Raw genomic sequence first — 24701 nt, forward strand, 5'->3', positions numbered from 1 at the left:
GAAACGTCAGCCTTCCTGCTCCTATGATGCTGCTTGGCCTGCTGTGTTCATCCAGCTCTACACCTTGTTATCTCTCTTCTTCATCTCTCTGTTTGGTTTCTCCCTCTTGCTTTAATTTATGACTATGAGATCTTGTTACCACATAGTCTGGAAAAATTCCCAGGTATTTTTCTTTTAACTCCTCAGTTCCCTGGTTTTCCTTCAGCTTCTCCATTACAAGATCATTTCCAAAAACAAACTGTATTCCTGGAATAGACACTCTTTCAATCACTTCCACTGTCACTTACCTAGTCTTGATCAAACTTTCCAATCTGATCTTACACAGGGTAATGCTAAATCTCTCCCCATTTATTCCAGATTACCACTTTCTTGGGTAACATTTCAGAAGGGGAGCAAATACTTATATCTCTTACTGTTAGAGACTGACCAGCTCCCGTATCTCTCAATATTTTAACTTTACCTTCTCCCTCTGTTCTTCCTGAGTAAGGCTTACCCACAGAGGTGAAGTCTTAGTAGAGACTGGGCACCATCTCACTATCCAGTCCATGACTAAGCTGTGCATGCTCCTGCAGCTCCTTGACTTCTTTTGGGATTTCCTTCACTACCTCAGCTAATCCCACTGGTTAAGCCTCTTCTACCACATCCTTTTTCCAAGTGTCTTTCTTAAACCACCGGCACTGTGACTTTATGTGTCCCACTCTATTCCAATGCAAACAACTGAGGCCTTTCACTTCCTTTTCACCCTCTTGGGTTTCTTTTTTCACCTATGGTAAACTGTTCCCAGTGTGATCTAATTTTTGTTTTTCATTGAAGAATCTCCCTTTTTCCCAATTTCTATCCTTCACAGAATGAAATTGCTGTTGGAAGCTAAATTTCGATTAATGTACTAGTACGTATTCATCTGCCATCTCAGTAGCTCTTCTCGCTGTTGTAAATTTCTGTTCCTCTACATGATTTCTTATCATCACTGGGAGTGAGTTTTTAAACTCCTCCAGCAGAATAATTTCTCTACGATCTTCATATGTCTTTTCTATCTTTAATGCTCTCACCTATCTATCAAAGTTGTTATCGTTTAATTCTTTCAAATTCGACATAAGTCTGACTTGGATCCTTCCTTGTATTTCTGAACCGTTGTCTATATGCTTCTGGTACCAATTCATAGGCACTCAAAATAGCCTGTTTCACTCCTTCATAATCGCTTGACACCTCCCCTGACAGCGCTGCAAACACCTCACTAGCCCTGCCAACTTGGTCGGAATTAACATTACCCACACTGTCTCTGGCCAGTTCGTCTGCCCAGCCAATTTCTCAAAGGAATTAAAAAAAGGCTTCTATATCTTCTTCATCGAATTTTAGTAATATTTGGACATACTTGTATATATCCCTACCAGGCTGTTGGCTACGATGAGTTTGCTCATCCTCACTTCTATCTTGTACTTTTCCTTCTGCCATTTCAAGTCTTTTTGCTTCTAGTTCCAACTTCATCTTTCCCAACACGAACATCCTTCCTTTTTGTTTTTCCTCTGCTCATAACCGTAATTCAAACAGTTTCAATTCCCTTTCGTTCTCTAATTCCACTTGTCTTATTTGCAATTTGCTGCCAGACCTGCAGAGTTTCTCCAGCAATTTCCGTTTTTGCAGCATCTGCAGTCCTTTAGGTTTTTTTTAAAATTAAAGCAGGTCTTTGTTTTTAGGCACTGTAGGCATGTATTATGTACAGTCCATTCCAACATCTAAAACTTTGCAGTCAGTAAAGTGTAGCCAGATGCAGAGTTAACCCTCCTGTCCAGCCAAGGGGAGGTAGTATTGGCCTTGTTATGTCACTAGATTTGCAATCCTAAGGCCCAGGTTAATGGGGACATGATTTGATTCCCACCATGGCAGATAATGGAATTTTAATTGTATAAAATAATCTGGAATTAAAAACTAGTCTGATGGCGCCCCTTGTAACCATTGTCAATTGTTGTAAAAACTCATCTGGTTCACTAACATCTTTTGGGGAAGGAGTTCTATTGTCTTTATCTGGTCAGGCCTACATGTGACTCCAAACATTTGGTCTTAGCTGCCCTCTGAAATGGCCTAGCAAGCCACTCAATTCAAGGGCAATTAGAGAGGGGTAAAAAATGTTAGCCTGACTGCATCCATATTCCATGAACGAATGATAAAAAAAAGCCTGAGAAGAATTTGCCCTTACTCTAGACAACCATCATTTCACACAACAGTGGTCTCTTCCAGTGAGACAGCTAATTTAATGTCCATGAGGTTTTGATGTAATGGTAGTTTTGTGCACTTGGCTAATGCTCACCAGAAATTACATTCAGTTCTTCAAATTCCTCACGTAAGTGGCAGGCCCTGAAGTGATTTGAACGGAAGTCTGGCGTCATGATTGTAAGAGGTCAACCAGCTGGACCTGATATACTATGTCATTCCCTGATTAGGGCTGTTAATCTGGTCCAACCAGGGAGCCCTGGCTGACAGATAAACAAAGGAGTGTCAGAGGTTCTAGCACTCTGAGTACTTGAGTCAAGGACTTTTCATGTATAAATAAAGGGTGACTTGGTGACAGGATACCAACCTCTGTGAAGTTATTTCAATGGCGATAAAAGAAAAGAATGTTCCTGAAGAAACTCGTTCGCAACAGTCGTCTTTGAGTTGGCATCAGCATTTCTTACATTGTGTCTTTGTTTGGGAAACTTGACTCGTTCTATCCTGCCATCAAGGGTTGGGCCCAATATATAGAAAGAATGCATTATTTTTTCCGGGCAAACTACATTGTGGCAAATGTAAAGCAACAAGTAATTCCCCTGACAGCTTGTGGAGCTGCAGCCTTTTCCGTTCCTAGGAGCCCAACTTTTTCCCTGAGGCACCAGATACTAAAATCTTTCGAGAATTGATGGACATAGTTAAGGAATATTATGACCCCAAACCTCATCTAATTCTAAGATGCTATCATTCTTGCTCAGCAATTTGAGAACCAGAGAAATCCACATCAGGATTTTTGACTAGGTTAAGATGATTGCCAGAAGCATGTGACTTTGGTTTAACCCTTGATGAGATGCTGAGAGACTGTTTGGTGTGTAGAATTAATGATATAACCATGCAAAAGCACCTCCAGTTGAAGTCCAACTAGATTTCAAACAGGCACTACAACTGGCTTTATCATTGAAAATATGGCAAGTGGAGCATGAGACTTGTAGGGTATTCTGAGGGAAGTGGATGTGCTCACCAGTCCAACTGAACTTGGGGATACCACTTGAGTGCAGGCAAATTGCATAGCTTCACTCAGGACCTATCCTGATCAGAGGGACTTGAGGTCAACCCACAGCAAAACCCCAAAACAAAGCCAAGCCTTGGCCAAAATTGGTTCAAATTGTCTTCAAGATCCTGGCCAGCAAGCCATTGTAGTTGCTACTGGTATTTGGACTTGAGACAGCTAACGAGTCCTACTCAACCTAAATTGAGTTAGATAACTCATAGGCTGGTATCCAGGAGAGTTCATACCCTGAAAGTCCACCTTCATTTGATTTGGAATAGTTAAATTGTTTAGCAACAGCCAAATCAGAACGAATCAAAATAAATGTCTGGTTAAATGGTTATCCGGTTCCAATGGAGGTTGATACTCGCGCAGCCAAATCAGTGATCGCAGAACCAGTTTTTAACAAACTTTGCTCAAGTTTGCGCAAGACCTCAGCTAAGCTGAGAACCTATACTAGGGAACCTTTACAGATTAAGGGTACAACTTCGGTTCCAGTCTCTTATGAAAAGCAACTGGTTCAGTTACCAGTGATTGTAGTAAAAGGCTCGGGTCCAGGCTTGATGGGGTGAAATTGGTTGCAAGAGATTCACCTACGTTGGCTCAACATTTTTCAATTAGAACATGGTTGCCTGAGTGAAATCTTAATTAAACACCAGGAAGGTTTGGGACTATCAGAGGAGCCAAGGCCACCTTGCATGTTGACTAGGAAGCAATTCTATGATTCTGCAAGGCACGTCCAGTGCCATTTACCTTTTGGGCAAAAATAGAAGAAGAAATCAGAAGGTTGGAATGCAAAGGAATCATCAAACTAGTCCAATTTGCGGAATGGGCAGCAACGGTCATACCGATTGTGAAGGCCGATGAGTCGCTTTGCCTTTATGGGGATTTTTATGATGGAGGTGCTGTCCTTCATGAAGCTGGACATGAGCCATGCTTACCTGCAATTACAGTTAGCTGAGGATTCCCAGAAGTATGCTACAATTAATATCCATAAGAGTTTGTACCAATATACAAGACTACCATTTGGGATATTGTCAGCTTGTTCAATTTTTTCAGCAGAAGATGGAGACATTTTGCAAGGTCTACCTCAGGTTGCCATTTATCTAGATGACATTCTGATAACAGGGAAAACTAATAAGGAACACTTAGAGAACTTGGCATAGGCCAAAGGCATTTTACCAAAGTGGGTATATGCCTAAGAAGGGGAAAATGTGTTCCAGGCCCCACAAGTGACTTACTTGGGCTACAGAGTTGACAAGACCGAGTTACACCCATTGGAAGATAAAGTGAGGTCAATCAAAGGTGCCCGGCTTCCACATCTGTACATCTTCCACGCTTAGGTTATTTCTTGGGCTAATTATTATAGAAAGCTCATACATAACCTGGCATCCATCCTGGAAACTTTGCACCAATTCTTAAAAAATGGGGAAGCCTTGGAAATGGTTGCGTAGCCAAGTCAAAGCTTTCAGTGAAGTGAAGGCACAGCTAATAGCATGTAAAAATGACCATATAATTTTATTAACTGTTGCAAAAACCCATCTCATTTACTAACGCCCTTTAGGAAAGGATATGTCCCATTCTTACCTAGTTCTGGCCTATATGTGACACGACCCTCTGAAATATTCCAACAAGTCACTCAATTCTCAGGACTGTGGCTCCTTACCACCTTCATGACTGGAATTAATTAGAAGCTCCCAAGTTCGAAGAATGATTTTTTTAAAAAAAGAGATGATCCTTAACAGAATCTGTCTGGAAATGTTAAAGCTTTTAGGCTAAACTCAACTGTGTGTGGCCTGGGCAGGAGTAACAATGACTTTATATATCTGATCAGTATTTGATTTTAAAGCATGTCAGAGATTAGAAAGTGTATACATTGCAGGGTCAGTATTGATGCACTGCCAAGCCTTGCAGACCCGAATGCAGAGGCTGAAATATCACAGATGCTTTGCAAATATGCTATAACCTAATGCTCACATCCTGTTTTTGCTCAAGTGGATACTACATGCGTCCGTGAATAGTCTTTGGCTCGTAACCACAGACATTACAAAATTCTTCGAAGAGTAACGTTCTACAGTTTCAGTTATAAACTGATACCATCTTTAATTCATGCCCTGTTTGTGCAGCTAAGGCTGCAGATTGCAAATCCAAGCAAGACCATGAAGACCAATAAAGCAACACAATTCTTGCTAAGTGTATTGAATATATGTCACAAGGAGTTGTCGAGGTGAATAACATAGGTGCATTATTTTGACACACAAAGGAAAAAGGAATTACTAAAGACAATGCTAATAGGGCTATTTGAATTAGGAAGGGTGGAAACATACATGGAATATAAACATTTGCATCAAGTCTGGGTGGACAGCAATTGGAACACCATATGCACTTATGATTTCTGTATCATAAAAAGAAGCTCCTCTACCTATGGAGTGGTGAGAACTTGCTATTGAATGGAATATTTAATGCAAATCGCACAGACGTATTAAGGGAGAACTAGATAAGTACATGCAGGAAAAAGGAAGAGAGGATATGTTGATAAGATTTGATGAAGTGTGCAGCATAAATATCAACTCGGGCCTGTTGGACCCAGTGGTCTGAATTTGTATGTTAAAGTTATCTATACGACAAAAATAGAAACTTCTCAGCAAAATTCTGAGGAAGGGTCACTGGACCCGAAATGTCAATTCTGCTTTTTCCCTCAGATACTGCCAGACCTGCTGAGCTTTTCCAGCAACTTTGTTTTTGTTCCTGATTTACAGCATCTGCAGTTCTTTCGGTTTTTAGAAAGTTCAAAGTTGTCTGCACTCAGCTTCCTCTGACCAGCTACAACTGAATCTAATAAAACACTGACTCCTGCATTGTATAACACCACTAGATTGACCACAATATAAAGTCACATTTGAATTTCACAGAATTCTGGTATAGATTGAGAAGCAGAATCTAAATATACTACAGGCTGTACATTTCTGGAGCTTGTACATACAACTTCACGAAGGCCATGTAGAACACCTGCAGATTACAGCTTTATGAGGAGTGTTCGATTCTGTAAAGCCATCAAATTCTATCACTTTTCCTGAATATAATCCATGGAGAGGGACAAATACTGTAATTACATAAGAACCAAAGGTGGCACATTGAGCTTGTTCTAATTAACATATTTCTGTCATGGAGACAGTGCTCGGGATCACTCAAATTAGTGAACAAAGATTAAGCTTGATCTATAAATTTTGCATTACCTCAAAATATCCTAAAGCACTTTACACCATTGAAGTGTAGACACTATTATCTTGTACGACTAAGTACAATATAGCTTTGGATCTGGAGATGACTTATTAAAGAACAGTTGGTTGGGATGAGGATGGGAACAATGGGTTTGGATGAATGAAATCCAACTGCTCAAAATCCATTAATCAAATTGATGACCAATCTGTGAGGTATGAACAGCTTCTTTATAATGCAATGCTACCAGTCAGCCAGCATTCATACGGTACAGGGGAAAGATCATTCTGATCAGATGACGAGTTCACCAATGGCTTAATTAATTTATAAAATTCCTCCTGAGCACTGACAATTAGAGGAGTAGACTTTCCTAGAATCTGTGCCTCCCAGTTACTCACAGTTCTTAGACAGTACAAGACCATAAGATGTAGGAGCAGGAGTAGGCTATTCAATGAGATCAGGGCAGACCTGAAAGATGTCTCAGTAAGAAATAAGTAAAACAAAATAATAAAGACTAGCTCCCCACCAAAGGCTCAGATTATTTAGCTGGAAGACATCTGTACCTTATACATCTGGCTTAATTCCCAAGTAGTTTGTTACTGACAGGGTGTCAGTAGCAGCATAGCAACTGGCCTCACCAGCCACAATAAATCAGCTGAGTCCCTACTTGTCCTCACTATTCAGTTACCATTGTTTGAGAATACAGATAAGAAGTATTTACGATAGTTGTTAGGGTGAAGATGTTCACCAATAACGTACAGCAGAGTTTTTAACTTTCAGCCGTGAGATGGGACCAGACACAATTCTACAGTATTTAGAGAATCGTCCAGAACCCATATCCCAACATTCCAATCTTGGCTTCAAATTGGTGAGAATACCCAACATGTTGTATCCAAAAAAAAAGTTAAAAGAGTTTTTGATTAACCTGTTCAGACACGTCTCCATGCTGCAGTTCTGAAGAAGGGTCGCTGGACCCGAAACTCTGATTTCTCTCTACAGATGCTGCCAGATCTGCTGAGTTTTTCCAGCAATTTCTTTTCTTTTCAGTGGCAGGTGGGGCTTGAACCTAGATCTTCTGGTTCAGAGGTAGGGAGACAATGCAGCACAACAGTTCCTCAACTTGTATCTATGCTCACACATAATGACTGGCAACTTGTGTCCTTGATACTGGATAATCTGCTTGAGTTATGCTTTTAGAAAAATAGAACCATAGGACTGGTAGAGGGGAAGAGAGAGACAGAGAGCAGTGTGAGTGAGAGGCTGGTGTAGATTATATCACTGTGCATATAATGGCAGGCTTGAAATCTCTCTGGGATTACACTACCATTGGTACAATGAGCAAACACTCCACGGGATCACTGTGTTGGCTTTCCACTATAACATAACAAGTGAAGTTGCATAATCTACTCTCTACATCTTAGTCTTCAATGGGCAACCCCTACCCCTAATGTTTAAACTGTGCCCTTTAGTTCTAGTCTCTCTCAAAGGAAAGAAACAATCTTTCAGGATTTGAACTGTCAAATCTCGTCAGAGTTCTGTGTGTCTCAATAAGATCACCTTTAATCTGTTTTTAGAAAATGCTAAAGTAAGTTATTAAGGACGTAATAGCAGAGCATTTAGAAATACATAACATAATCAAGCAGAGTAAGCATGGCTTCATGCCTAACAATCTATTAGAATTCTTTGAAGAGGTAACAAGCAGCATTGTAATGGAGGAAACATTGGATGTAATATATTTTTGGATTTTCAGAAGGTGCTTGATAAGGTATCAAATATTAGGCTGCTTAATAAGGTAAGAGTCCATAGTGTTGGAGGCATAGTAGCACAGATAAAGAATTGGCGAACTAATGGAAGACAGAGAGTTGGGATAAGGGGGATATTTTTAGGATGGTGACATCTAACTAGTGTTGGGTAACAATTACCCCTGTACTTACAATATATCTGAATCTCTTGAATTAATGAATTGAATTTCAGGACTGTTCACTAAGTCTCTTAGTTCTCATTCAATTAGCACCTACCTGTTCGAATTTTATAGGTTACTATGAGATTCCCCCTGATTTTTCTAAACTCCAGTGAATACAGACCTCTCATATGTCAGTCTCTCTTCATATGTCAGTCTGCAATTCCAGGAATCAGGAATAAAAAAGGTTTACAGGGATGACACTGGATTAGGTTACACCCATTCGCAAAAGATATACAAGCTTGATCTCTTCTCTAGAAAGAGAAGGCTAAAGCATTATCTAATAAAGATGTTTTTTTTAATTGTGTGAATCTTTGACAGATCAGAGAGTGAGAATGTTTCCACGTGTAGGTAAGACCAAAACTAAAGATCATCAATGTAAGATTAATCCCTAAGTAAAGGAATTCCAAAGAAATAGTTTGATCAACAAAGTTGTGAGAATGTGGAACTTGCTACCAAGGACATTGTTAAAATGAATTGCCGGGATAACAAAGGCGATAAAGTCAAAATGATGTAACCAACAAACCTTGTGATATCAGGGATATACAAGGATTGGATAAAGAGAAAATGGGAGGCTTGTTACAGATACTGAGGGCTCAGTACACAATTGAAAAATTAAAAAGGAAATTAAGAGAACTAAAAGAGAGCATGAAAGATTAATGGCAGGTAAAATAAAGGAAAATTCTAAGTTATTTTACAAATACAATGGCTAAAAGGGAACTATGGAAAGAATGAAGACCATTAAGGATAATTTGTACATGGAGACAGAGAATATAGTAGTGGTCTAAATCAATACTTTGTGTTGGTGTTCACTAGTGAGAAGGATGCTGTGGGAACAAAAACCGTGATGCACTTAAAAAATTTAGCTTAGTCAGACAAGAGGTTTGGAGTGATCTGGCAGGCTTAAAAGTAGATAAATCTTCAGGGCTGGAAGAACTGTTCAATGAGGCAAGAGAGGAAATGGTAGAGACACTGGCAATAATTTTCAATTCCTCTCTGGCCACAGGAGAGGTGCCAGAGGACTGGAGGACATCCCATGTGGTACTTTTATACAAGAAGGGACCAAGGAATAAAACAGGAAACTACAGAACAGTCAGTTAAACCTCAGTGATGGGGAAACTATTGCAAGCAATTCTGATGGACTGAATCAATCTACACTTGGAGAGGCAGGGATTAATCAAGAACAGTCAGCAATCTTTTGTTAAGGGGAAGTCATTTCTGACCAACTTTTTCGAAGAGATAACCAAATGTGTCAATGAAGGCAATGCATTCTTTGTAGTCTATTTGGATTTTAGCAAACATGTTGATAAGAAGCAAACAAACTTTTGTTAAGGTTCCACATGGCAGACTGATACCGAAGGTAAGGAAATTTGGCAAATTGGAACCACAATTGGCTGAGTGACAGAAAGCAGAGGGTGTTTGTCAAGGGTTGTTTTTATGACTGGAAGCCTGTGTCCAGTGGGGTCCCATAGGGATTACTGTTGGGACCCTTACTGTTTGAGATACATATTAATGAATTAGATTTGAATGTACGAGGCTTGATCATTATGTTTGCTGATGATACAAGAAAATTGATGGGGTGGTAAAAAGTGAGGAGAATAGGAGGATATAGATCCTCTGGTCAGATGGGCTGATCAGTGGCAAATGGAATTCAATCTGGATTAATGTGAGGTGGTGTAGTTGGGCTGGAAAAATAGGACCCTGGGAAGTACGGAAGATCAAAGGAATCTTGGTATGCATATACACTAGTCCCCTAAGGTAGCAGGACAGTTAGATAAAGTGGTTAAGAAGGCATCTTGAATACTTCCTTCCATGAGCTGAGAGATAGAGTTTGAGAGCAGAGTGGGCTTATCCTGGAATTGTATAAAAAGTTGGTTAAGCCACAGCTAGAGTATGATGTCCAGTTCGGGAATCTACATTACAGAAGAGATCTGATTGCACTGGAGAGGGTGCAGAGGTGAATTTACCAGGATGCATGAGTTTTATTGCATTCTTACTGTAAAATACACATGACAATAAAGTCATGCATTCAAGAGTTCTAGTTATGGACAGACTAGGTTGTTTTCCCTGGAGCAGAGTAAACTGAGGGGGACATGATTGAGATGTATAAAATTATGAGGGGCACAGATAGGAGAAACTTTTCCTCTTGTTGCAGGGATGAACGACCAGGGGGCATAGATTTAAGGTAAATGTAGAAGATTTAGAGGGAATGTGAGGAAAATCTTTTTCACCCAGAGGGTGGTGGGAATCTGCAACTCACTGCCTGTAATGGTGGGAGAGGCAGAGACCCTCATAACATTTAAGAAGGATTTTAGATGTACACTTGCAATGCTAAGGCATACAAAGCTATGGGCCAAGTGCTAGAAAATGGGATTAGTACAGATAGTTGGTATTTCTTTGACCAGTACAAATTTGATGTGCTGAAGGGCCTTTTTCTGTGCTGTTGACCTCTATGATGCCAAGGATGAATTTAAATATAGATACATGTGAGGAAGAAGGGGCTAGGGAGGCATACTTATAGAGGTAGATGAGAAAGTAGTTGTTGAAGTTCATAAGCAATATAAACAAAATAGACTGATTGAACTGATTGGCTTGTTTCTGTGCTTTATATTCTGACAGACAGTCATTAACAAAAGCTCTGCAGCAAACTACTGAACTGTATGAACTGTCAAGATGTGCTCAAGACCTTGATAACTGATTGGGTTCCTCTCAAGGATTACATTAATTATTTATACAGTTTATAATGGAATATTATTAGACATTGTCACTCACATCACTTACCTCCTGATTATAGAATGTATAAACTGGAGAATTTCAGTTGAGGTAATTTCTGTATGTGTGTTGCTGTGTATGTATTTCTGTCTGTCTCTGTGTGTCCAAGCCACTGACTCTATGTGCACATCTGTTTTTGTTTATTCATTCATGGGATGTGAGTGTCATTGGTGAGGTCAGCATTTATTGCCCATTGCTAATCACCCGGAAGGCACGTAAGAGTTTAACACTTTGCTGTGGGTCTGAAGTCACCTGTAGGCCAGACCAGGTGATGATGGCAAATTTCCTTCCCTAAATGACATGTATCTTTCTGCGTGTACAGAATGTGTGCGCATATATCTGCGTGTGCATCCATCTGTACCTGTGTGCACATCTCTGTCTGTGTGCATACTGTACCTGTGAGTGTGTCTGTGTGCATACTTCTTTTGGTGCACGTCTGTATCTATGTGCGCACTTCTGTGTCTGTGTGTGTCTGTGTCTGCTTGTGTTTATGTGCATGCATTTCTGTTTGTGTGAGTGCACATCTGTCTGCTTGTGCATGTCTCCGAGTGTGCAAGTCTCTACCTGTGTGTGTGCATCGTTTTCAGTATGCACACATCCCTATCTGTGTGCGTGCCTCTCTGTCTGTGTGTGCTTGTCTCTATATCCAAATGCATCTTTCTATGCACATGTCTCCACTGTCAAGGGTGCTATCCTTTCAATAAGACTTTAAAAAAAGGTCCCACTTGCTCTCTCAGGTGAACATAACAAATCCTTAAGCCACAGTATGTGAACAAGAGCAGGGGAGATGCGTCCTCATATACTGGCCGATAATGAATTATCTGTCAGCCATCTGGTCACTAACTCAACAGCTGTTTGTAGAAACTGACTGCACACAATTGGCTATTACCTTTTCTACCTAATAACAATGATTACACTTCAAGTATAGTTAACTAGCTAAAGCACTTTCAGACGTCACAAAAGGTGTTGTATAAATGCAAACTCTTTCTTTCATTACAAGAATGATCATTTTTTAATATAAGAGAATATGCCTGGATCTGTACCTTTGCAACAGTTACTATTTTTAGGAAGCAAGCATTGCAGAGGTCAGGTAGGACCGAAAAGCAGAAATGCTTTACTTAGCTTTCTTAAATAAGCCAGCTTGACTTCTACAAGAAGGACCCTGCAGTGTGAATGAACGAAGGTTAATGTGTTTGATGTCATCTATGTCTAAAGATGTAGTGGGGAAGACTATTTTTAGAACAAGCATTTCCTTTCTACTACAACAGGAGCACAACTCTGAGAAGCCTTGAACAGTAGAGCCTCTCAGGAACATCTGTGATTTTTGATCATTTTGAAACAATAAGGCCAGATCATCTCAAGATGCTGAAGAAAGGTAATACCCAAAACGTTGACTGCTCCTTTCCTCCAGATGCTGCCTGGCTTGCTGTGTTAGTCCAGCCTCCTGCCTACCTTGGATTCCAGCATATGCAGTCTTTTTTGTCTCATCTCAAGGTGCCTCCCTGCTTCAATATTCCACTTGAGCTCATAGCTGGACTGCACGTGCAGCCACATTACACTCCTAGTTAAGGCCAGCTATCTGTATGGTTTAATGTGCTGTTGGCAAGATCATTTTCTTCATTCTCACATGGGATGTGGAAAATACTGGCTGGACAGCATTTACTGCCCGTCCCAACCCTAATTGTCCTCGAGGTGGTGATGAGCTGCCATCTTGAACCGTTGCAGTCTGTGTGCTGTAGGTAGACCCACAATGCCATTATGAAGGGAGTTCCAGGATTTTGACTCTCCAACAGTGAAGGAAGGGCAATATATTTCCAAGTCAGGACAATGAGTGGCTTGGTTGGGAACTTGCAGGGGTGGTGTCATATGTATCTTCTGTGCTTGGCCTTTTAGACTGGGTTTGGAAGGTGCTGTCTAAGGATGTTTGGTGAATTTCTGCAGTTCATCTTGCCAATGGTATGCATTGCTGTTACTGAGCATCAGTGGTGGATGCTTGTCCATGTAGTGCCAGTCAAATGGCTGCTATGTTCTAGATAGTGTCAAGCTTCTTCAGTGTTGTTTGAGTTGCACTCAACCAGGCAAGTGGTGAATATTTCATCACACTCTTGACTTTTGCCTTGTAGATGGGTGGACAGGTTTTGGGGAATCAGGAGTTGTGTTACTCACTACAGGATTCCTAACCTCTGACTTCCTCTTGTAGCCACTGTGTTTATCTTGCAAATCCAGATGAGTTTCTGGTCAATGCTAACCCGAAGGATGTTGACAATGTGATTAACACTGCTAATGTCAAGGGGCAGTGGTTGGATTGTCTCTTATTGGATTTGGTCATTGTCTGGCATTTGTGCAGCATGAATTTAACTTGCCACTTATCAGCCCAAATCTCAATATTTTTCAAGTCTTGTTGCATTTGAATATGGACTGCTTCAGTGTTTGAGGAGTTGCAAATGGTGCTAAACATTGTGTAATCATTGGCAAATATCCCTTATCTTTTGACCTTGTGGTGGAGGGAAGGTCATTGATGACACAGTTGAAGATGGTTGGGCCTAGGACACTACCCTGAGGAACTCCTGCAGAGATATCCTGGAGTGTGAGATCACTGACTTCCAACAACCATAACCATCTTCCTATTTGCCAGGATTGATTGCAACCAATGGATAGTTTGCCCCTGATAACTATTGATTCCAGTTTTGCTACGGCTCCTTGATGACACACTTTGTTGAATGCAGCCTTGATATCAAGGGCTGTCACTCTCACTTCACTCTCATCTCTTTTGTCCATGTTTGAACTGAGGTTATATTGAGGTTGGGAGCTGGGTGGCCCTGGTGGAACTCAAACTGGGCAACACTGAGCAGGTTATTTCTGAGTAGGTGTTGCTTGATAGCAATGTTGATGACACCTTCCATCTCTTTTGATGATCGAGAGTAAAGTGCTCGTGAGGTAATTGGTTGGGTTGAATTTATCCTGCTTTTTGTGTACAGAACATACCCGGGTAGAAAATTGTCAAGTAGATGTTATAGCTGTACTGGAATAGCTTGGCTAGGACAGCAGCAAGTTCTGGAGCACAAGTCTTCAGTTCTATTTGGAGACAGTAAGGACTGCAGATGCTGGAAGCTAGAGTCAATAAATGTAGAGCTGGAAAAGCACAGCAAGTCAGACAGCAACCGAGGAGCAGGAATGTCAATGTTTTGGGATGAAAAGTTGACTTCCCTACTCCTCGGAAGCTGTCTGACCTACTGTGCTATTCTAGCTCTACAGTTCTAATGCTGTCAGGGCTCATAGCCTTTGCAGAATCCAATGCCTCCAATCATTTCCTGGTATCACCTGGAGTGAATCAAATTGGCTAAAGACTGGTACCTGTGATACTGGGGACCTCTGCAGGAGGCCAAGATGGATCATTCATGTGCACTTCTGGCTGTAGATTATTGTGAATGGTAAGATACAAAGATGGATTGGCCATCAGTAGGGATATCAAGGTTTGCAGGGAAAACACAGGAAAGTGGACGTGAGGGATATCGGATCAATCGTGATCTGATTGAATGGTAGAGTAGGCTTAAGGACCAAACAGCCTACTTCCCTTCCTATTACTTACGGTATTATGGGCACCTCATTTTTATTGTGACTGGTGCTGCTCCTGGCATGCCCTCCTGCACTCTCCATTGAACCAAGATTGATCCCCTGGCTTGATGGTAATGGTTGAGTGGGGGATATGCAAGGTCATAAAGTTGCAGATTGTGCTGGAGTACAGTTCTGCTGCTGTTGATGGCCCAGAGTGCCTCATCGATACTGAGTCTCGAATTGCTAGATCTGTTATAGATCCTTGTCTCCACAAAGACTGTGTGGTGGTCACTCTTACCAATACTGTCATGGACAGATACATATGATTGAGACAACAAGGTGTATGTTTTTCCCTCTTGGTCGTTGCCTCACCACCTGCTGCCAGGTGGTGCCGAGACCCAGTCTTGGTGGTGAACATTGAAATCCCCCACCAAGAGTTCCTTTCATGCACTGCCACCTTCAGTACTTCCTCGAAGCGTTGTTCAACATGGGGAAGTATTGATTCAATTGGCTGAGGGGCTGTGGTATGGTCCAGAGATTTCCTTGCCTATGTTTAACCTGATGCCATGAGGTTTCACGGGGTCCAGCATCAATGCTGAGGACTCCCAGAGCAACTCCTTCCTGACTGTATACCACTGTACTGCAACCTCTCCTGGGTCTGTCCTGCTGACATATCCAGGAATGGTGATGGTGGTGTCTGGGACATTGTCTGTCAGGTAATTATTTTGTGAGTATGACCATGGTTGGTGCTTGACTAGTGTGTGAGACAGCTCTCCCCAACATGCTATACTAGCCCCCAGATGTCAACAAGGCTGTTTTTGCCACCTAGGTCGATGCTAGGTGTTCCTCCAATTTCATTTCTTTGTTGTGACTCTGTAGTGATTGATACAATTGAGTGCCTTGCTCAGGCCATTTGAGAGGGTAGCTGAGAGTCAACCACATAGCTGTGGGTCTGGAGTCACATCTACCGCAGACCAGGTAAGGATGGAAGATTTTGTTCCCTCAGCGACGTTAGTGAACCAGGTGGGACTTTGCCCCCAGAATCATTTTTAATGGAATTTAAATTCCAACATTTACTCTGGTGGGATTTGAACCTGGGTCCCCAGAACATTAGCTAAGTTTCTGGATTAATAGTCTAGTGATAATACCACTAGGCCTTCAACTCTCCCTATCCCCAGATCTATATCACATTGCCTCAAATCATATTCCTCCCAAACATGCAAACTCTTTTGATACACATGAATAAAGGCAAAATACTGCAGAAGTTGTAAATCTGAAACGTACACTGACCCACCTTGACCCTTGGGGAAGGTCGAATACAAGTAATGTGATTGTTCCATACTGACCTGTTGTACCCATTCAGGGAAAAAGCTCCCTGTGGAGAGGCCGCAGTGCTGGATTTGAAGTAATAAATACAGCCCTTGTGAATGATAACAAATCGCAGTGGCCCTGCAACCATAAATAGAATTGATTTTAGACCAGTAAAAACAGGTCCTGGAATAAAGTAAGGAAGCTAGGGAACCTTATAAACAGAGAAGACAAGTCATAGTCATAGAGTCATACAGCATAGAAACAGGTCCTTCGATCCACCATGTCTCTGATAACCAACAAAAACCAACTACACTAATCCCATCTACCTGCACTTCGTCCATAGCCTACTGTGCCCTGGCATTTTAAGTGCGTGTCCACGTTTCTTAAATGTTATGAGAGTATCTGCCTTCACCACCATGTCAGGCAGAACATTCCATATATCTCCCACCCTCCGAGTGAAAACATTCTTCCTCAGATTCCCTCTAAATCACTTACTCTTCACCTTAAATCAATGCCTTCTGGTCTTAGATAACAAGGTGTATAGCTGGATGAACACAGCAGGCCAAGCAGCATCAGAGGAGCAGGAAGGCTGACGTTTTGGGCCTAGACCCTGGCCTTAGATACTTCTGCCAATGGGGAAAAGATTTTCATGATTTATTCTACCTAAGCTTCTCAATTTTGAATGCCTTAATCAGATTCCCTCTCAGCCTCTTCTACTCTAAGAAAAACAAACCCAGCCTTTTCAATCTCTCCTCATAACTAAGTCTTCCCATCCCAGGCAATATCCTGGTGGATCTTCTCTGTACCCTCTCCAGTGCAAATATGTTCTTACAATAGTGTCGTGACTAGAATTGTACACAGTATTCCATCTATGACCTAATCAATGCTCTTTAAAGTTGCAACAAGACCCTGCTCCTATATTCTGCACCCTGGCTAATGAAGACAAACATCCTGAATGGCTTCTTCATCACCCTATCTATCTGTGCTGACATCTTCAGGGATCTATAGACTTGTACATCAAAGTCACCTTGTTCCCAAGTACTCCAAAGGCCAATCAGGGAGCCCTGGCTGACAGATATAAACAGGAGTCTCAGAGAGTCTCTCACTCTGGGGACTGGCTCTGAGCTAGGTGGTCAGAGTTCATGTACTGTTCACGTGTAAATAAAGAGTGACATGGTGACAGGATACTGGCCTCTATGCAGTTATTTTACATCCCCTTATTAGACCTCCCAAAATACATCACCTCACACTTCGCAGGATTACATTCCTTCTGCCATTGCTCTGTCCAATTTAGCAGCTAATCAGTATCAGACTGTAGCCTGAGACTGTTGTCCCCACGATCAACAATGCCACCAATTTTCATGTCATCTGCAATCTTCGGAACATCAGAACACAGGAGCAAGAGTAGGTCATTCAGCCCATCAAGCCTGCTCTACCATTCAATAAGATCATGACTGATCTGTGACCTAACTCCATATGACTACCTTGGGCCCATATTGTTAATTAAAAATTTGTCTAATTAAATTTAACAACTGAATAAGCATCAACTGCTATTAGAGGAAGAGAGTTCCAAACCTCCATTTCTTGTGTGTAGAAGTACTTTCTAACATCTCTGCTGAATGGCCTGGCCTATTTCACAGACTATGCTCCCTCGTTCTAGCATCTTCAGCAGAGGAAATAGTTTATCTTTATCTACCCCTCTTTCTCTGTTAATATCCTGAAGAGACTTACTAATTAAACCTTCTACATTCACATCCAAGTCTTTCATGTACATATCAAACAGCAAGGGTCCCAGCACCGAGCCATGTATTACATGCTGGTCAGAGGCTTCCAATCACTAAAGCAACTATCCAACATCATCTTTTGCCTCCCATTTGGAAGCCAATTCTGAATCCAGTTTTGTAACTTGCCATGGATCCCATGGGCTCTTACCTTTTTGATTAGCCTTCCATGTGGAACCTTGTCAAAAATCTTAGTGAAGGCCATGTAAACCACATCAACTGCACTACCATCATCAATATAGTCAGTCACCTTTTCAAAAATTAAACTAAATTAGTCAGACAGAATCTCCCTCTAACAAATCCATGCTGACCATCCCTGCCTTTCAAAGTATTGATTAATCCTGTCCCTCAGAATTCTTTCTAATAATATTCCCACCACTGACATCAGACTAACTGGTCTGTAATAACCTGGTCTATCCCTGCTATCCCTCTTGAACAAAGGAACCACATTAGATAGAGATAACAAGGTGTAGAGCTGGATGAACACAGCAGGCCGAGCAGCATCAGAGGAGTAGGAAAGCTGACATTTCGGGCCTAGACCCTTCTTCAGAAAAGGATAGGGTTAGGGTTAAGTTAATCTAGCACTTCACCTATGGCCAGCAAAGTATTAAATATCTCTTACAGGGGCCCAGCAATCTCCTCCCTTGCCTGCAATGTCAACCTAGGATACATTTCACAAGGACCTGGGGCATTGTGCATCTACCTTATTAATCTTAACCTGTTCTAGAATCACACCATCCAAACTGAAATTTCCAGCCAAAATGTCTTTTTCCTCTGTGAATACAGATGAGAAGTGTTCACTTAAGACCTCACCCACGTCCACTGGCTCCACGCACAGGTTGCCCCTTTGGTTTCTGATAGGTCCCATGCTTTCCCTGATATTCCTCTCACTCTTAATAATACTCATAAAAAGCCTTGGACTTTTCCATAATCCTATCTGCCAAAGATATTTTGTGCCCCTTCTTTGCCCTCCTAATTCCTTTTTTAAGTATCTTCCTACACTATGCATTGCTGAAGGGCCTTCTGTGTTTTAAACACTCTGCACCTAACATATGCTTTCTTCTTTTTCTTTATCAAACTCTCGATATCCCTTGATGCCTAGGGTCCCTGGACTTGCTGCCCTTGCCTTTCTGTGCCGCCATCTTCTATGATTCTACATAATTTTGGAAATAAATGTAGAAGTATTTGGATGTCCCACTTCCTTGGTGTGGAAGAGTAGCCAAAGACCAGGCTTCACCCCATAGGTAGGCAGAGAAATTGGAGATTTGACCGAGTTTAAACTTTCATAGCAGCTGCTTTCAAAATGACTGACAGAGTTGGAAGTTATGTGTCCTTCTGTCCTTCCTAACACAATGTGTGATGTCAGGAATTCAAGAAAGGGGAAGAAGACCAAAATAGACCAACGGTGTAAAAAAATCTGACACTGTGACTCAATGCAGCAACAGGCAGGAAGTGCCTTTTCTGTGCTAAGCAATCCCAGTCATGGTTAGCCACAGCATTACTCCTGTTAGAGTGTGGGAGACAAGAGCGGGCTGAATTTTATCTCCCCGCTTCCCCAATAGCTTTTGGACAAACCAGTGTTGCCCAGGTTCAGGGAATGTGGCTGTGTAGTGTGTAACCACTGAGATTGTCAGTATCTTTGATCTACACTGTCCAGATTCCAGGAGACGAAAAGTGGACCGTATTGATAGAAGTAGACATTTCTTCTTCCACAAATAATTTACAATCATGGACAAGTGAAAATAATTTTATTCAACTACTGACCCCTCCTACCATACTCTAACATTCGGGTGAGATATTAAACTAAGATTCCAGCCTGCTCTCTCGGCAGAATTTAACAGAATCTAGGGCTGCTATTATGAAGACAAGGAGCCAAATTCTCCCTATTTGTTGGCCAATATTTATCACATGTTTGTATCTACCTAATTTTCTATATGCAATTCAGAACATGTACAAATACCAAAACCCTGCATTTCTTAAAATGTCCTGGACATAGTAAAGTATTCTGAAGGGCTTCACAGAGATATCAGATAAGCAGTCAGAGGATGTGTTTACAAGTGCAATGGAAGGGAAATTAGAGGAAACTGACACTGGGTGGGGAGGAAAGAGGCTCTGAACCTGATATCAGCGGAAGGAGCTTGTGAAGAACTTGGTTTGGTAAACCCGAAACAACAAACTGTGTGATTGACAAACTTACACTTCATGATCTTCCACTGGGATCCTCCTTTCTTATGGAGGTAGCCAGATTGTGTAACTCCTCCTGGCATGGTGAGAAGGTTCTGAGCCCCAATCGCTCGCATTGGGACTGGCCAATTTTCCTCTACTCCAGTGGCCATTGTGCTGAAACAAAATATTAAAAATTGCTAATTATGTATTAAATTCAAACAGCCCCAAACATGATAATTTCATTACTGTAACTTAGTACAGTACCAAATAGTTATTTAAATAGGCTCGAGTCTTCATTGAACTTTAGACTACTGTATACTTGTATTTTTATTGTCACTGCAGAGTCGTAGAATCACAGAATGGTTTCAGTACCGAAGGAAGTCACTCAGACCATCCTATCCATTCCAGCTTTCTGCAAGAACAGCCCTTGTTGCCACTTTCTACCTCCTCTCTTTAGCCATGCAAATTTTGTTCTTTTCAGGTAATTACCCAATTTTCTTTCAAAAGCCATCATTGATTCTGGGTCCACTATTCACCGGGTACTGCATTCCGGATCCCAACCACTCACTGTGTAAGAAGATGTATTGCTTGAGATGCCTTTGGTTCTTCTGCCAATCACTTTAAATCAATGTCCTCTGGTACTTGGACTCTTCTGCTAATGGGGATGGTTTCTCCTTATTTTTCCTATTCAGATTATGATTTTTAAGACCTCACAGAATCATAGAATTGTTACAGTGTAGAAGGAAATCATTTGGCACATTGTGCCTGCATCAGTTCTATTGCATAGCGCCTTTTTCCCATATTCTTCCACGCCATTTCTATCCAAATTATCATCCAACACCCTATTGAATGCCTCAATTGAACCTGCCTCCATCACATTTCCAATTGCTCAGTCCAGACTCTAACTACTCGCTCTGTGAAAAAACTTTCATTTGCACATCACTTTAAATCTATGTCCTTTTGTTCTTAGAATCATAGTCATAGAGATGTACAGCATGGAAACAGACCCTTCAGTCCAACTCTTCCATGACGACTGATTATTCTAAATTAATCTAGTCCCATTTGCCAATATTTTGCCCATATCCCTCCAAACCCTTCCTATTTACATACCCATCCAGATGCCTTTTAAAAGTACCCACTTCCACCCCCTCTGGCAGCTAATTCCATACACATACCATACACGCACTTAAACCCGTGCCCTCTAGTTTTGGACTCTCCTACCCTGGGGAAAAGGCATTGACTATTTACCCAAGCTGTGCACCTTATGATTTTCTAAGCTTCTATAAGGTCATCCCTGAGGCTCCGACACTCCACAGAAAATAGCCCCAGCCACTTCAGCCTGTATGGCTCAAACCCTCCAACCTCTTGTTACTTTTACAGACAGAAACAGCTTTTTCCTATCTACTCTGTCAAGCCTACTCATAATTTTGAAAACCTCTAACAAATCTCCTTTCAGCCTTTTTCGCTCCAAGGAGAATAGTCCCAACTTCTTCAATGTATTCTCATAACTGAAGTTTCTCATTGTTGGAATCTTGCTTATAAATCACTTTTGCACACTCTCCAATGCATTCATATATTTCTTAGTGTAGTGGCTGAGATTTAACAAGTGTCTCATACAAGTTCAGCATCACTTCCTTGCTCTTCTACCCCATGCTCTGAATAATAATGCCAGGAACATTGTATGCTCAATTAACTGTTCCCTCCACCTTGAATGATCTGTACACATATACACCCAGATCCCTCTTCTCCTGCACCTCCTTTAGAATTGTGCTCCCTATTTTGTATTGTCTTTCAATGTTCTTCTGACCAAAGTGCATTGCCTCACACTTCTCTGCATTGAACCTCTACTGCCATGTATCCGTCCACTCCATCACCTCGTCAATGTCTTTTTGGAATTCCACACTGTCCTCCCCACAATTAACAATTTATAAATGTTAACAAATTTTAATTTATCCAAATTTCTAATAGTAGCCCCACACGGGAAACTGATAAAGAAGGTAAAAGCACATGGGATCCAGGCAAATTGGTTCCAAAACTGGATTAATAGCAAGAGACAATACAGTGAGTATAGCCAATGTTCATATGTCAAGTCTTTAAAATTACACAGAAATTGCTGGAAAAGCTCATCTGTGAAGGAAAAAACAGAGTTAACGTTTCGGGACCAGTGACCCTTCCTCAGAACTGATGGTGGCTGGGAAAATGTCAGTTTAAATGCAGAAAAAGGGGAGGGGGAAGGGGTAGGGAGTAAATGATAGGATAGAGCCCAAAGAGAGAGAAGAGCAGTTGGATAGACAAAGAGTTGATAATGATCAGGCTGGGAGAGTGAATAGTTGTTAATGGGGACTATTAGTGACTAATAACAGGTAGTGTGTAATGACAGGCTATGTGGTAACAGGACCTGGTGTGTGGGGTAGGAGGCTAGGACATGAGAGAGTTTAGGCCCTAAAATTATTGAACTCAGTATTGAGTCCGGAAGGCTGCAGGGTCCCCAAGTAGAAAATGAGGTGTTGTTCTTCTAGCTTGCTGTGAGCTTCACTAGAACACTGCAGCAAGCCAGAGACAGACATGTTGGTCAGGAACATGGTGGTGCATTGAAGTGGCAGGCAACATGTAGTTCAGGGTCTTTTTTGCGAGCAGACGTAGATGTTCTGCGAAGCCGTCACCTCGTCTACCATTAGGGAAACAAAGCGTAGACTAGGTGACCGCTTCGCAGAACATCTACATGGTTTACATGAACATCTACATCGACAACATCTACATCTTCCTGATTTACAGCATCTGCAGTTCTTTCATTTTTTCTTTAAAATTACACCCCTGAATCAAATTGCGTTCGTAAATACAAGCATTTGTAAGTTGGACGTTTGTAAATCAGGGACACCCTGTAAATGAGAATGTGGAAGGGATGATAAGTAAGTTTACAGATAACACAAAGATCGGCCAGGTGGTTGACAGTAAGGAAGAAGGTCTTAGGTTACAGGAGGATATAAACTGATTGGTCAGATGGGCAGATCAGTGTTAGATGGAATTTACGATGAATAAGTGAGAGGTGATATACTTTGGAAGAAGTAACAAGGCAAGGGAGGACTCATTTAATGGTAAGACACCAGAAAGCTCAGTGGAACAGAGGGATACTTGTCCACAAATCCCTGAAGATGGTATAACTGGTTAATATGGTAGTTAAGAAGGCATATGGGACCCTCGCCTTTATTAGTTGTGGCATAGACTATAACAGCAGGGAGGTTATATCATGTTGGAGCTATACAGAACTTTGGCTAGGTCACACCTGGAATACTGTGTTCTGTTCTGGTCACCACATCTACAACATAACTCAAGATTCTCATCCCTGGAACCAATTCAGTGAACCTTTGCTGCATTCATTGCTTTGACATCCTTCCTAAAATATGATGCCAGGATTGGAAAGATACTTTAGTTGAGACCAAACCAGTATTTTACAATGTCCTGCCATAATTTTCTTGCTTTCACTGTCATGGTATCTACATTAGATTTCAGCATTTCACTGCCTTTTTCTCGTGGGCAATCAGGGATAGGTAACAAAAGCTGATTCTGCGAGTAATTTCCTCATCCCATGAAATAATAAAAGAAACCATTCCATACTTCTACAAACCTTTGGCAGATGCCTAATGTGCAAACTGAGGAAAAGCTAGCATATGATGACAGTCAGAAAACAAAGTTACAAAATATGTCAATGAAAATCACCAAAATGGACTCTCAGGGCTCAATCTTATGTTATTTTGGACAATTCAGAGTTGGGTTGAGTTCTTTGGTGGACTTTGCCACATGGCTAAGGAACATTTCTTGCCGTACCTTCCCAAACTTGCCTCATTTACTATCTATTCCACCCTACAGTATCTCTGAACCGATTCCAGCCCCATCTTACTAAATGCCTTTACCAAAACAACTTCCAGCTGTTTCAAAAAATAACTAATGTAGTTAATAGTGTAAAAATAACTAGATATTGTTTAGTGATGTTGATTGAGGGATAAATATTATCCAGGAGGAACACCCTGTCCCTTCTTTAAAGTAATGCCATGGAGGTGGCTTTTATATCTACTTGAACAGGCAGGTGCGACCTCTGTTTAATATTAAGGAAATGAGAAAGAAAACAGCTACCCTCGAGGGTTTGTAGTACAGTGGTAGTGTACCTACCTCTGGGTTAGGAGGCTTGGATTCAAATCTGATCTGCTCCAGAGGTGTGTCACGGGCGGCACGGTGGCTAGCACTGCTGCCTCACAGCACCAGGGACCTGGGTTCGATTCCAGCCTCGGGCGACTGTCTGTGTGGAGTTTGCACTTTCTCCCCATGTTTGCATGGGTTTCCTTCGGGTGTTCCAGTTTCCTCCCACAGTCCAAAGATGTGCAGGGTAGGTGGATTGGCCATGCTAAATTGCCCATAGTGCCCAAGGATGTTTAGGTTAGGTGGGTTAGACATGGGAATTCAGGTGCAGGATAATGGGCCTGGGTGGGATGCTCTTCGGAGAGGCATTGTGGACTTGTTGGGCTGAATGGCCTGTTTCCACACTGTAGGGATTCTATTAAGGGGTAGTAGGAAGTGCCGATGCTGGAGTCTGATATAACAAGGTGTAGAGCTGGGTGAATACAGCAGGCCAGGCAGCATCAGAGGAGCAGGAAAGCTGACGTTTCAGGTCTGGATCCTTCTTCAGAAG

General features: G+C 41.6%; 1 protein-coding gene across 2 annotated transcripts in view; it reads right to left on the bottom strand.

Moving 5' to 3' along the window:
- Nucleotides 1-24701, bottom strand: part of sh3bp2 (SH3-domain binding protein 2) — a 140860-nt gene that overhangs the window by 60704 nt on the left and 55455 nt on the right. For both annotated transcript variants that reach the window (XM_048618860.1, XM_048618868.1), the window contains 2 exons: nt 20049-20191; nt 16106-16208 (listed from right to left, as the gene is read on the bottom strand). In XM_048618860.1, coding sequence (XP_048474817.1) covers nt 16106-16208; nt 20049-20191 — 246 coding nt within the window. The remainder of the gene's footprint in view (nt 1-16105; nt 16209-20048; nt 20192-24701) is intronic.

The sequence above is a fragment of the Rhincodon typus genome, chromosome 3 (assembly GCF_021869965.1).
Source record: "Rhincodon typus isolate 14 chromosome 3, sRhiTyp1.1, whole genome shotgun sequence".
Lineage (NCBI taxonomy): Eukaryota > Metazoa > Chordata > Chondrichthyes > Orectolobiformes > Rhincodontidae > Rhincodon > Rhincodon typus.